Here is a 13,390-nt window from a genome sequence, read left to right as displayed (position 1 = left end):
TTTCATTGAAGAACCACTATTTTCTCTCTATTAAAAAAAAAAGGATCAATTTTTCTCTCCGTCTTCTATCTAAAACCACCCGTCGCATCCTTTTTCAAGTTTGGAGAGGAGTCAATGCTCTCTTCCACTAAACTCCTCCTCTCCCCAATAAAGTTTTTAATGTTTTTTATTATTATTTGTTTCATGATATGGACATATGAAGGAATTCTCGATCCCATGGATTTATGTTTGAGAGAGAGTTTGATTTCAAGAACGTATATGATCAGAGATCTATTAGCATGTTATGAATTTCAATAACGTATATCCCGTTGTCGTTGGTAATCCAATGTTTTATCAATGTAGTCGGGTTTCTGTTTGAAATTCTCATATGTAATCATTTTTTATGGTTGCTTTGAGTGCTCACGAGCGTCAAATACTCTTGCATAAGTTATTGGATGAATGAATACAATTAAATCTTAAAAAAAAAAATTATATCTAGGGTTTTGCTTTTGATATGACAATTGACCAATTGATTTTCTTCTTCATTGGTGGACCTTATGACATAATCACATACCAACCTTTCAATATCGAATAATCGTCAACGTGATTAAAGAATTATTGGTGGACGATTAGATAGGGACCAATGCCATCCACTAAAATGAAATTGAAAAAAAAAAAAAAGGGTTGGAGCATGATTACTGTAAATATGCAGCAGAGGATCGTTTCTAAACGGCACATTTTTAAAGGACGTCGGATATATCCACGCCTCAGGCGTGCGCGTGAAATACACATACCCATATTTCTCTTAAAATGTAATTCCAATTAAATGTCGAAATTGCATGCAGTATCCACAATATTGGAATATAATATTTTTTTATTTTTGAAAAGGGGAGGAAAATTCGAACTCTGATCATCAAGATGATACACATCATTCTTATCATTTTAACTATGACTCGGGTATCAGAATATTGGAATATAATTACCACAACTACATAATGTTTTTATATTATCTTTTATTTTATTTTTTGATTTTTGGGTGAGGAGAGTAGATGAGAGAGTGGGAGTAGTACAATAGCTTTTTATTGAATTGCAAAGGAAAAAATCATTACTAAAGCAAGGTAGGAGGCAGGAAAGAACAGCTCAAATGGCTCCTTCCTGACTTTAGAGAAAGGTTCAATTCAACTGAAACTCCAAATCCAAAGTGGGAAGTAAGCCAAAACCAAAGCAAAAGCAACCAATTTTCTCATCATCAGCCTTTCATCTCCACATCATAACTTCTCTACTGTGTCTTTTTTGTTAGATAGAAGTTTTTGGTGAAGATTTATTGAGGTAAAGGTGCCTTCTTTGCACAGTCTCTCTCTCTCTCTCTCTGTGTGGAGATTAGGGAGGTTGATGATCGTGTATGATTGCATATAATTCGTGGGTTTTGGTGGGTCTTTGATTCTGTGAGAATCGGCTGAGCTAAGGATGTTTGGATGTGGGTGTTTCTATTGGAACCAAGTCTCTGACTTATGTTGGCCAGAGCCACAGTACTCAGAGCCCAAGCCTTTCTCTTTGCCTTCACCTCTACCGGAATGGCCTCAAGGTATGATTTTGCACAAAAATTTGTACCAGACCAACTCTCTCTCCCCCCCCCCCCCCTCTTGAAACTAATTTGTGGATTATGTTGGAGTTCAATCAATTTGTTTGCCAAACTGCCTTTATATTCAAAGAGAAAGATTCTTAGCATATGCTAACGATAATCTCTTTTTATTGTTCTTTGGTGGTCCTTTTAGATTATGGCTGATGGATCTTGTTGATCCCAGTCAGAAAAGAAATATGGAATTGTTGATTAATTATGCTTTAATTCATTTACTTGAACTCAATCTTTCCCATCCAGATTTGCTTGTTGGATAGAACATTTTCATTAAGAAAATCTTGGGTTGATCTTTATGTATGCACCATTATTTTTATATCCAAAATCCTTTAGATTGTGAAGCAGGGAGGATTTTGTGTTTCAGAAAGAAAGAAAAGCAAAAAACTGCTTTAGTTTTGTCCTTATATTTAAAAAATGGATGCACAGCATGAAGCTTTTGTGTCTTGGACTTGGTCAAAGATTGGGGCTTGTGCAAGATTACTAGGTCAATGTTGGGTACTCCTTTGCAAAATATGGACTTAGGTCAAAAGTTTTCTGCTACGGTATATGAGCCTCATGTGTTTGGAATATAAGCATTCTTTTTTGCTTTAAAGGAGGAGGTGGTTAGGCTTTTGCTTCTTGTCTGATTCTTCTAACTCACTTGGGCTTATTTAGCCTATCTAGTATCTACTTGGTGGACTCATTAGTTGTTTTAGTTAAAGTTTTTGAATTGTTGACCCTAAAGTACTTTAAGAGTGGTTGTTTTATCTTATTTATATCCCTACTATGCTCATTTTCAAATATCATTGCTGTATCAGCTGGTCTTAGACGTATTATGTTATCATCTTTTCAGGCCAAGGCTTCGGTACTGGAAGCATAAACCTTGGGGAAATAGAAGTTATCAAAATCACCAAGTTTGAAAGTGTTTGGAGGTCCAATCTATTGCGTGGCAAATCCAAAGGTGCTACATTCTACAAGCCTGTGGGTATTCCAGATGGCTTTTACTGCCTCGGCTACTATTGTCAGCGCAATGACCAGCCCCTGAGAGGTTATGTTCTTGTGGCTCGTGACATCAAAGCTTCCAAACCAGAAGTCGGTTGTGACTGTGACTCAATATTAGAGTCTCCAGCTCTGAGAAAACCACTCAGTTACTCACTGATTTGGAGTGAAAAATTCCAGAATTATGGGTCGGGTTATTTTTGGTTGCCAAATCCTCCGGAGGGTTATAAAGCCATGGGAGTTGTGGTCACTGACAACCCAGAAGAGCCTAAACCCGAAGAAGTCAGATGTGTCCGCAAGGATCTTACAGAGACCTGTGAGACATTTGATCTTATGCTTTCAACAGATTCACAATCTAATAACTACCCATTTCAGGTGTGGAACACAAGACCTTGTATGAGGGGGGTGTTGGGTAGAGGGGTTTCTGTAGGGACATTCATTTGTGGCACCGACTTGAGCTCTGAAGACAATCTGCTAGATGTTGCATGCTTGAAAAATCTTGATTCTTCCCTACTTGCGATGCCTAATGTGAACCAGATTCACGAACTCATCAAGAACTATGGCCCTACAGTATTTTTCCATCCTGATGAGGATTGTTTGCCCTCATCGGTGCCATGGTTTTTCAAAAATGGGGCAGTTGTTTATGAAGATGGAAAAAATAAGGGTCAACCAATTGATTACAGGGGGTCGAACTTGCCCCCGGGAGGAGAAAATGATGGGGCGTACTGGATTGATCTGCCAACTGATGATGATGCAAGAAATGATGTCAAAAGCGGAAACTTGGAAAGTTCTGAGCTCTATGTTCATGTCAAACCAGCTCTAGGAGGGACATTTACTGATATTGTGATGTGGGTTTTTTGTCCTTTCAATGGACCATCTACCATCAAAATCAAGCTAATGAGTATAGCAATGAACAGACTAGGACAACATGTAGGTGATTGGGAGCACTTCACACTCCGTGTGAGTAACTTCACGGGAGAGCTATGGCAAGTTTTCTTCTCACAGCATAGTGGAGGTGAATGGGTGGATGCTTCGAACTTGGATTTCATTCAAGGAAACAAGCCAATAGTTTATTCATCAAAACACGGTCATGCTAGTTTTCCCCACCCTGGAATCCACCTTCAAGGGTCTTCAAAGCTTGGAATTGGAGCGAGAAATGATTGTGCTCGAAGCAATTTCTTTGTAGATTCAAGCACCAAGTATCAGATAATAGCAGCAGAGTATCTTGGAGATGGAGTTGTTGCAGAACCATGCTGGCTGCAATATATGAGAGAATGGGGACCAACCATAGTGTATGATTCACGTTCAGAAATAGAAAAGATCATTCATCTTCTTCCATTTTTCGCCCGTTTTTCAGTTGAGATTCTCTTTGACCTGTTTCCCACCGCGCTTTATGGCGAAGAAGGGCCTACCGGACCAAAGGAGAAGGACAATTGGTTGGGAGATGAGATTTGTTGACTTTTCCCTGGATAAAACTCCAATCTTCCATGCTTCCTTGCATATCTACCTATGGTTTCTGCAGTTTCTGCTTTGTCAGCAGTCATAGGAAACCATTGCTCTTTTCTTCTATGGTTGTTATGTGACAAATTCTTCTTGGGTTCATCAGCTTATGCAAGGAGATTCGGATTCTTCTGCAGATTAGTTGATTTCCTTCAAGAGATTACACATTCATAATCAGTAAAGATGGAGAGTGAAATGAACACCCCCCCCCCCCAACATGAATGAGTCTTAGCTTCGGAAACTAGAGCTGCCTGGTCAAGGAAAAATGAAAAATCTCCATGGATTGAAGGCTTGAAGCTACTTATCATATGATGGCTTGTGTATTCCCAGAAGCATTCTCCTGATTTACATTGTCAATTGTATTGTTAGCAATTAGCATTGTTGTTTCATCAAGGTCTGTATGTGTTGGGGGATGAAAATTCCATTACATTACATAAATGTAATACTGAAGCGCGGAGAAAATTTAGTGGAATTCTATGGCGCCACATCAGCATATTACGCGTGTACACATTTTAATTTGGTGAAGTTGAAATATTTTTAATTTTATTTTTTTAAAGACTCTTTAGTTGTGTTTACAATGTGATGGTTTATTTACCTTCTAAAGGAGGTTTAATTGTATTTAATTTTTGTGAATTTAATGTGGTAATTAATTACCTTTTAAAGCCTCTAGTCAAATTGATTATTTCCAAATGAATATATGGCAACAACATTTGAACATGTCTTTCCACTTCTATATTGACAATAAAAACTTCTTTATAAATCAATATTATTACAAATTGATCATTCTCTCCCTCTCGACAAGGTCTCTTCATGTGGTGATTACCATAATTTTCTTTTTAATTATTATCATCCCTATTTTCATATGCCTTTTCGTTTGTGTTGGACATTACGTAGATATGAGATTCGTGATTTCATTTTTGTTAATTATAAAGGAATCCAGAGGAGATCCAACGAGTTTAGACTTAGGTTGGATTTGTTGTCGAATCAATTCAAGTTTCCACCGATAAGGACAACGTTGCTGTCCATTTTGGAAAAGCACCGGTAAATTGTCAATTTTATGACGGTTTTGTTAAAAGCGCCGTTATGATTATCGAGCGTCGGCGCTTTTTAAAAAGTGTCAGCCACGATTGTCGTGGTTAATAGCATTTTTGTAGTGGATATTTCCCTTTAAATAGATGCATATTTATTGCATACATTTGTCTTAAAACACATGCATCATATATGATATTTTTTAATGAAAATGAATATCTTAATACAATTAATGAAATATGCATTTGAAAATGAATATATTCTTTATATACATTATACATATACACATGCATAATGCATAAATTTTGTTTTTTCTATGCATAATTATTACAATTAATGGATTTTGTTTTGAAAAATAAATATATTCTTTCTATATATGCATTATACATGTAGATGCATAATATATAGAAAAATGTAGTCATGTACTTGCATTGTTAAAATGTATCTTCATTTATTTATTGCACACACAAAAAAAAAAAAACTATATATACAACATCTAACATGTCACTCATTATTAGCCTATCATAATACAACAAATCGTTAGAATAACGGAGAATAACCAACGAGAGCTTGATTATTCAAAAACTATGTAGATATATGTCTAAATTTCGTATCTATTAATTTTATTTTAGAATCTACAATAATCATCATATAAATGTTTATATGTTCTTAATTTTTGTTATCCTACGGAGCACATTGATGCATGCTTCTGTTCATTAAAATCATATTGACATTGCAAAGCAAAACTCAAAGAAGCAACCACATTTCAGACTTCGAATTTCAGAGTTGTTCAAACTAACTATAAAATAAAAGACGCGTTGAACGCAGGTATACATACGACTAATTATTCCTAAACATTAAATTTCTTTATTACTTATTTTATCATCAATATTACATCATGACATAGATTCACATTAACTAAAGCATTCTATTGTGGTCCTCTACTCATATATTAAATATTTACATATATATATATATATATATATATATATATATATATATAGAAATTCTCCTATGTGGACCAAAAGTGCGGACCAAGTTTGTGGACTTGTTTTTCAACCATAGATGTGGTGGGTCCCATAATAAATGTGTGGCCCCCACTTATGTTGTGATTGATTACAACCATTGGATTTTGGTCCACAAACTTGGTCCACACTTTTTGGTCCACATAGGAGAATTCTTCTATATATATATATACATATACATATCCAACCCAATATGAGAAAAAGAGAGCTTCATAAACAATATGTCGTATATTTAGCAGTTAGTGAAACCCTAACATAAGAACCTCCATTAGAGAGTGATATGCTAACAGCTAGAAAAAGATATGTGCATAGATTAATGGTTCCATTAACCACTATTAGTTAAATAAATTCTTTATTATATAAGATGATTGTGAAGGAATATTAGAAAACTGATGAATTTGGTGTCACACATATCAATTATATACAACTATATGTATATATCACTGTATGGTTTGTTTTTAAGAACTCAAAAGTCAAGTTTCTCAACTGAATACACAGAGACACAAGAGAGAAAGATGTCAATGGAGGAAGACAAAGGTTCAGTTTGTGTAACAGGAGGAACTGGACATGTAGCTTCATGGTTGATTATGAGGCTTCTTCAACATGGCTACTCTGTTAGAGCCACTGTTAGATCATCATCATCATCAAACCTAGGTAATGTGTTATATATATATATATATATATATATATATATATAGATACTTATATTCTTAACTAAATTATTTGTTCCTCTTGATTAATTTACAAAGTTTTGAAAATTTGAGCCCTTATTTCCGTCTCGAGAGTAGGATCCGCGGCTCAAATTAAAGCTATAAAACAGGTCGCAGACAAATTAAAATTGAAATTGACTCAATTCGCAACATTGTGCCATTATTACTTAGCTACTTGGTTTAATTTAATCAGAACCCAAGAACAAAAACACACTGAGCTTCCTCACAAGCCTTCCAGGAGCATCAGAAAGGCTCAAAATCTTCAAAGCAGACATGGACAAACCAGAGAGTTTCAGAGAAGCCATTGAAGGATCAATTGGTGTCTTCCATCTTGCACACCCAATGGACATTGAAGGCAAAGAACCAGAAGGAACAGTGACCAAACGTTCATTGGAAGCATTGCAAGCAATCTTGAAAGCATCAATGGATTCCAAGACTGTGAAGAAGTTTGTTTACACTGCAAGTGCAGCTGCAGTCATGATCAATGATGGAGGTCTTGATATAATGGATGAGGAGACATGGAGTGATATTGAGTTTTGTAGGAGATTCAAGTACACAAGCTCTTCTTACACAGTTTCCAAGACTCTAACAGAGAAGGCAGCACTGGATTTTGGAGAGAAAAATGGTTTGGATGTTGTGTCTGTTGTTCTTCCTTTGGTTGTTGGACCTTTCATCTGTCCTAAGCTGCCTAGTTCTGTTTATGTCACGCTTGCTATGATTCTTGGTAAGTCTCAATTCCTTCTTCTTCTTCTTGATTTCTTTTTACTTTTTAGGATAAACATACACAAATAACTAGTTGGGCGATAGTCTAATTGGTGAATCTTTATGGGGTTAAACTATATGGACTCGGGAGGTGATGAGTACGATTCACACTACGAGTAATACCTTTGTGGCCACGCGCTGGGCTTTGACCCAACTTATCATATTATCAAGTGGGAAACTTCTATACGTGCGTGCCTGATGGCCTCTCTTTGGTTCGAAACCCGACCCACAAAGGGCGTTAAGTTCCAGTTTTTAGGAGAATATCCGTGATTCGCAATATTTTTTTTGAATTTGAATTTTAATGTATGTGCAGGGAAAATGGATGAATACAAGCATCTTTGTTTCTATCTTTATCACATGGTGCACATTGATGATGTAGCAAATGCACAAATCTTCCTATTTGAGTCGAGCAATGCAAAAGGGAGGTATATATGTTCATCAGCAGAATTAACAGTGCATAAAATGTATGACTATATCTCTACAAATTACCCAGAATTTGAACTGCCAATTGAGTGAGTTTTTCCTTCCTTGAATATTTTGTATATTAATCCAGCTTCAATATGCTTGCAGTTGAAATCGAACTTTGGGCATACATATGTCTAACCCAGCCGATTCTCAACTAAGCCACCTCTTGTTGGTGTTTCAATTGACTAATTGATTCTTTATTATTACTCATAGTTATTTTGTTTTGTTTTAATTGCAGTCTGATTAAGGAGATTGAAGATAAGAATAAGCCTAGCCTCTCATCAAAGAAGCTATTGGATAGTGGATTTAAATTCAAGTATGGTCCATATGAAATGCTTGATGGAGCTATTGGATGCTGTAAACAGAAGGGTTTTCTTTGAATTAGTAGTATGAGAACATCAAACACCCTAAAACATTTGTGTGTATTTAGAAGAATTATTTGACTAATTTTTCAAATTTTCTATTGTGTGGATCACCTTGGTAATCAGGGTTCGAATCCGCTTTCCTGTTTGAATTTTTGTTTAATTTCTCTTTTTCTTCGGATTTATTTATTTTCTTGTATCTTAAATTGGAAACTATCGAGAGACTTCAACTATTTTGAATATAGGGGAAGAGCTCGAACTCGATAGCATACACATTAGTGTCATGTGAACTACTCGTAATGCTCAATTTATAAACTAACTTATACTAGCTTATAAGCTCCATCCCATACCCAATTAAATTGAAACTTATACCATCTTTATTCATTTATTGTAAATTTGTAATTAATATAAGTTAATTTATTTTATATATATAACCAGTAATTAATTTATTTTTCCCAAATATATATATGGGTAATATGCACACTTCGTTGCAGCGGATCATCGCTGACATTTCAAACCTGGAACGACCAGCAAAGTGAAAAGTTAGAGACGACGAATCTTAAAAACGACTAGCGCGTAAAAGATCCGGAATTCCTCATTTTCTCGAGAAAATCACACATATTTTCTCGAGGAAATCGGCATCGGAAAACCAGCATATCCGTTTGGATAATTATGAAAATATGGAAGTCTTGGTTCTTGCTACTGGTAATTTTGCTGGTCTCGATTGGAATTTCTACCGCAGCTTCGCTTGGATTGTCGAAGTCGACGGACGAGGCGTATGTGACGCTTCTCTACGGAGATGAGTTCCTGTTGGGAGTCAGGGTTCTGGGGAGATCAATACGCGACACCGGATCGAAGAAGGACATGGTGGTTCTTGTCTCCGATGGCGTCTCTGATTACGCCAAGAAGCTTCTCAAGGTGCGGAAACAATCATTCGTTTGTTATTTTGTTATTTTAGGTTTCTATAAGATCAATTAATGCAGAATTTCCAAATTAGGAAATTTAGTTGAAATTGTCCCTTCACACCACCCATCTCGGATTGCTGAAGAAACTTTATATAAAGTTTTATAATACTGTAACCAATCCATTTTGATCAAATTTGATTGAGTGGAGTGAGTACTCTAGTTCGATTAACACCACTTTGTATTTTTTATTTTTTTGAATCTCCATTGATGTTGTCTTGGTTTCTAATTTGTACAATGGTCCTCCAGGCTGATGGGTGGTTAGTGGAGAAGATTAGTCTGTTGGTGAACCCCAATCAAGTGCGTCCGAAGAGGTTTTGGGGTGTTTACACCAAACTAAAAATTTTCAACATGACCAACTACAAGAAAGGTACAATTCCAGCTTCTCTTATCACTTGTAATGGCTTAAATTTTATGTCTTCAGATTGCATTAGGATACTATTCCATCTGGAGACTAAAAATATCAAATCTTTTCATTCTTCTTATCATTGGAGGCTAGTGAGATGTTGTGTGTTATGTTGTGGTTTCCCAAAATATAAAACAATCTTTTTTCTGGAGCATCTATGAGTTACACTGAACTCATCTGGAAGTCACTTTTCTTATTTTGTACATGCATATTATGTATACTCTGGGTTTTGATGCTTGGATATTACATCCTTTTCTTTCAAATAAACTTGGAATTACTCACCTCTATCAATATGAGGTTTTAATGTGTATTTCCTTTATGGTATATGTAATGTTGTTCAGGAGATTGTATTGTGTGATCACATTCCTTGATATTTGTTTTTGCAGTCGTGTATCTTGATGCGGATACAATTGTGGTAAAAAGTGTAGAGGATTTATTTAAATGTGGGAAATTCTGTGCTAACTTGAAGCATTCAGAGAGGCTGAATTCAGGAGTCATGGTGGTTGAACCATCTGAAAAAGTTTTCAATGACATGATGAGCAAAGTGACCACTTTGCCTTCTTATACCGGAGGTAAGCATTTGTTTGTGTTATTTATGGCTGCCATCATGTGTTCATATCTTTTATATGAGTTTGATACTCTCCGTAATGTAATTTGATGAGATTTTCTAGAAGAAAAAACCTGCTTGTTCTTGTTATGGTTTCTAAGGCTAGTAGAAGTAATGGTAAGGAATTCCTCTTATGGAAGGTTCAAGCAGCTATGTACTTGTTATCAGCATCAGTGCCTCTACTTATGTCTGAACAAGATTACTTTTCTGTATTTTGCAAATCGTAGTATTTACTTATTTTGCCCTAAAAACCAATTTTCTCATCTTTAAATTACATAAGTACTGTACATGGCGTTCTGATGTCATGGTTTACCGTGACTACTTTGGAACTTTGGTCTTTCTGGTGTGTGTACATTATAACATATTTGTTTTTTTAGTTGCGTTTTCATACATTTGGCTGGAGGACTACAGTCTTATTGGTTTTTGCCTTTGTTTCAATTTTATTCTGATTCTCTGCTATAATCACAGGAGATCAGGGTTTTCTGAACTCGTATTACTCTGACTTTCCTAATGCACATGTTTTCGAGCCAAATATACCCCTGGAGGTGGTAAAATCTAAGCCCGTCCCAGAAATGCAGCGACTTTCCACTCTGTATAATGCGGATGTTGGTCTGTACATGCTTGCTAACAAGGTATAAATATTACCTGTGTACACCATATTATGATGAGTTAGTTCTACAAACTTATTAGTTATGTTGGTATGCTGCTTCTTATCCTACATGCAATATGTTTACTTTTAATTTGAGCTGAATTCACTTAGTGGAGGATGGCTTACCCATCCTCTAGTAACTTTCTTTCCATTCTTTGGTATATTATTCTTCTTTCCATTCTTTGCCTTTGTCTTGATAAGTTGTTGTCTTATTTGTTGTATGTTCTCCATGCAGTGGATGGTAGATGAGAATGAACTCTGTGTCATTCATTATACACTTGGCCCCCTTAAACCTTGGGACTGGTGGACATCATGGCTTCTTAAACCTGTTGATGTTTGGCAGGTACTTGCTTCTATTTCTTTGCCTGATTATTAATTGGTTTTTCTGATCTCTTAGCTTCTGCCCCTGATGCTGGGTTGTTTTCCTTTCTTTCATTCTTTATTCCATCTTTCTTTTTCGGTGTGATATTGTGCACTTTTCTGTGGTGTGGGTAGGGGAGGAGGAAAGTTTGTGCTACTTTCATGTAATGTTCTAGAGATTCATTATGGAATTATTTTCTGCTGGCTACCTGGTTAAAGGGGTTTGATATGTGAACTTCCAGCTATATGACATGTAATATGTTTCATTTCTTGTGCTACAGAATGTTAGGGAACAGCTTGCGGATACCCTTCCTGGTACTAGAGGCGGCAGAAATCCAAATGATGAGCTTGTTGTGAAATTCCTTTTCTTTATGCCACTTTTCACTGTACTTTTCTGTTGTTATCGCTCGTCTCTTCAGGTTAGCATTTTCTAAATAATTTTAATTTCTAAGAATTTTAGACTAGCAGATTATTGTTATTTGGATCTCAAAGAAAAACTATATTCAATGCAGATCCGGGATCACTTTGGTTCATTTTGTAGAAGCTCATTTTGCGACCATATTAGACACCTTAGCTATACAGTTAGATCCAATGGAACACTTGCTTATAATGGGGTTTCTTCATCATCTTCAATTAATTCCAACCATCAGGTTTGTTCCTTTACGCTTCTCCTAGATTTGATGAGAACATTTCCTTGTATTGTTTTTATGATCCAGTTCTTGAATGAAGTATTGTGCTGTCCTATTGGAATGTTCAATTCACCAGTACCGGATACCTTTTATGGTCTTTATGATTAATTATAAATACAATCATGTATGCAAGTTACAATTCGGTGTTGTGATGTCAACAGTTCTCCACTGCTATGCAGTCAAAGGTGCCTGTCTATTTGGGAGGGATTTCTGTAGTTGTGTGTTTCATAGCTGCTGCAGTGTCCATTGGATTTGCTCTTGCAATTGTGCCTCGGCAAGTGATGCCATGGACTGGTTTGCTCTTAATGTACGAGTGGACGTTCACAATTTTCTTTGCTTTATTTGGAGCTTTTCTACACTTCACCTACAGATGGGGAAAGACAGTGGCTGTTCCAGTAGGGTTGTATTCCTCTGATCCTGAATCCTTGGATTATGATTCTGGAAAAGGTTTGCTTACTATTTCTATTTTCATCTTATCTACAGTAATCTGCCTTGCATTATTTAGTCTTAGATTTAAATCACCGGACGATGCTTTGATGTGTTGCAGGTCATCAGCGGCAAGCGTCGTCTTGTGATATTGCGACATGGTACTATGGGTTGGGGATGGCATTTTTGGCTGTTGCTGCCCCATCTTTACCTTTTCTTTTTGGGATAACTGCTCTGTTTCCTAGGTAATTATTCTTTTTACCAGAGTATATATATGACTTGTTGGGGTGGAGATTCTTGTTAATCTCTTTCATATTTTGTTCATGGTTTGCTGTATAGCATCCGCAGAAAAGTACAATTGGATTTATAAACATAGACGCTTTTTTGTCAAACAGGTTAGGGTTTATGGTCGCCGGAGGTCTAGTTTTGGCATCGTTCATGACATATGCTGCAGAGCACCTTGCACTGCGATCATTCTCAAGAGGCCTTGAAGATCGAGACACAACACGACCCAGAAGCATGTGTTTCTTGTGCTGATAGGTGTCGGAAAGTGATGAAGACCAGACTCGTGCATTTTTGTGTTTAATTTGTAAGGTTTGTTAACATATAATGAGCTTACAATAGATTTGTAACTGTAAAATATTGTGCATCATTTTCGCAAGAATAGAATGTTTTTTTTTTTTTTCCTGCCTTTCAATAGGTTTTGATGTAACGTTCTTTCAGGAATTTTTGATGTTGATACTCTCTGTTCTTCACCTTGAAATTCACCACTAGTTTCAACAGAATTTTCTTTCATTTTCTCAGCAACCAAACATAAATTGAAGACTAATATGGGAGAGTGAAAG

General features: G+C 36.2%; 3 protein-coding genes across 5 annotated transcripts; all 3 read left to right on the top strand.

Moving 5' to 3' along the window:
• The first annotated feature begins 1,068 nt into the window (after positions 1-1,068).
• Positions 1,069-4,649, top strand: LOC119993395. Of its 2 annotated transcripts, XM_038840533.1 has the most exons (3): positions 1,069-1,187; positions 1,280-1,564; positions 2,448-4,649. In XM_038840533.1, the coding sequence occupies exons 2-3, from the start codon at positions 1,447-1,449 to the stop codon at positions 4,049-4,051; spliced, it is 1,722 nt and encodes a 573-aa protein (XP_038696461.1). In that variant the 5' UTR covers positions 1,069-1,187; positions 1,280-1,446; the 3' UTR covers positions 4,052-4,649. The 2 variants fall into 2 exon arrangements, with proteins under 2 accessions (XP_038696461.1, XP_038696460.1); XM_038840532.1 differs by having other exon boundaries at positions 1,095-1,564.
• Positions 4,650-6,662: 2,013 nt separating this feature from the next.
• On the top strand, positions 6,663-8,464 carry LOC119992455 (protein BRI1-5 ENHANCED 1-like). Its single transcript, XM_038839146.1, has 4 exons — positions 6,663-6,801; positions 7,051-7,581; positions 7,933-8,131; positions 8,323-8,464. The coding sequence occupies exons 1-4, from the start codon at positions 6,663-6,665 to the stop codon at positions 8,462-8,464; spliced, it is 1,011 nt and encodes a 336-aa protein (XP_038695074.1).
• Positions 8,465-8,933: 469 nt separating this feature from the next.
• Positions 8,934-13,330, top strand: LOC119992478 (inositol phosphorylceramide glucuronosyltransferase 1-like). Of its 2 annotated transcripts, none has more exons than XM_038839186.1 (10): positions 8,934-9,364; positions 9,658-9,778; positions 10,201-10,386; positions 10,890-11,053; positions 11,306-11,413; positions 11,712-11,849; positions 11,943-12,080; positions 12,299-12,566; positions 12,667-12,790; positions 12,941-13,330. In XM_038839186.1, exons 1-10 carry the CDS (start codon positions 9,119-9,121, stop codon positions 13,080-13,082), a joined length of 1,635 nt encoding a protein of 544 aa, XP_038695114.1. In that variant the 5' UTR covers positions 8,934-9,118; the 3' UTR covers positions 13,083-13,330. The 2 variants fall into 2 exon arrangements, with proteins under 2 accessions (XP_038695114.1, XP_038695113.1); XM_038839185.1 differs by having other exon boundaries at positions 12,281-12,566.
• The last annotated feature ends 60 nt before the right edge of the window (positions 13,331-13,390 follow it).

The sequence above is a fragment of the Tripterygium wilfordii genome, chromosome 23 (genome assembly GCF_013401445.1).
Source record: "Tripterygium wilfordii isolate XIE 37 chromosome 23, ASM1340144v1, whole genome shotgun sequence".
In the NCBI taxonomy this organism is placed as follows: domain Eukaryota; kingdom Viridiplantae; phylum Streptophyta; class Magnoliopsida; order Celastrales; family Celastraceae; genus Tripterygium; species Tripterygium wilfordii.
This window is presented reverse-complemented; position numbering and strand designations above follow the sequence as displayed.

Excerpts from the sequence above, each read along its gene's own strand:
- LOC119992478 (XM_038839185.1), top strand. The coding sequence starts at position 9,119 with ATGAAAATATGGAAGTCTTGGTTCTTGCTACTGGTAATTTTGCTGGTC. Across the intron at positions 9,365-9,657 it reads ACGCCAAGAAGCTTCTCAAG|GCTGATGGGTGGTTAGTGGA; the intron begins GTGCGGAAACAA and ends ATGGTCCTCCAG. Across the intron at positions 10,387-10,889 it reads TTTGCCTTCTTATACCGGAG|GAGATCAGGGTTTTCTGAAC; the intron begins GTAAGCATTTGT and ends CTATAATCACAG.
- LOC119993395 (XM_038840533.1), top strand. The coding sequence starts at position 1,447 with ATGTTTGGATGTGGGTGTTTCTATTGGAACCAAGTCTCTGACTTATGT. Across the intron at positions 1,565-2,447 it reads TCTACCGGAATGGCCTCAAG|GCCAAGGCTTCGGTACTGGA; the intron begins GTATGATTTTGC and ends TCATCTTTTCAG.
- LOC119992455 (XM_038839146.1), top strand. The coding sequence starts at position 6,663 with ATGTCAATGGAGGAAGACAAAGGTTCAGTTTGTGTAACAGGAGGAACT. Across the intron at positions 6,802-7,050 it reads ATCATCATCATCAAACCTAG|AACCCAAGAACAAAAACACA; the intron begins GTAATGTGTTAT and ends TAATTTAATCAG. Across the intron at positions 7,582-7,932 it reads CACGCTTGCTATGATTCTTG|GGAAAATGGATGAATACAAG; the intron begins GTAAGTCTCAAT and ends ATGTATGTGCAG.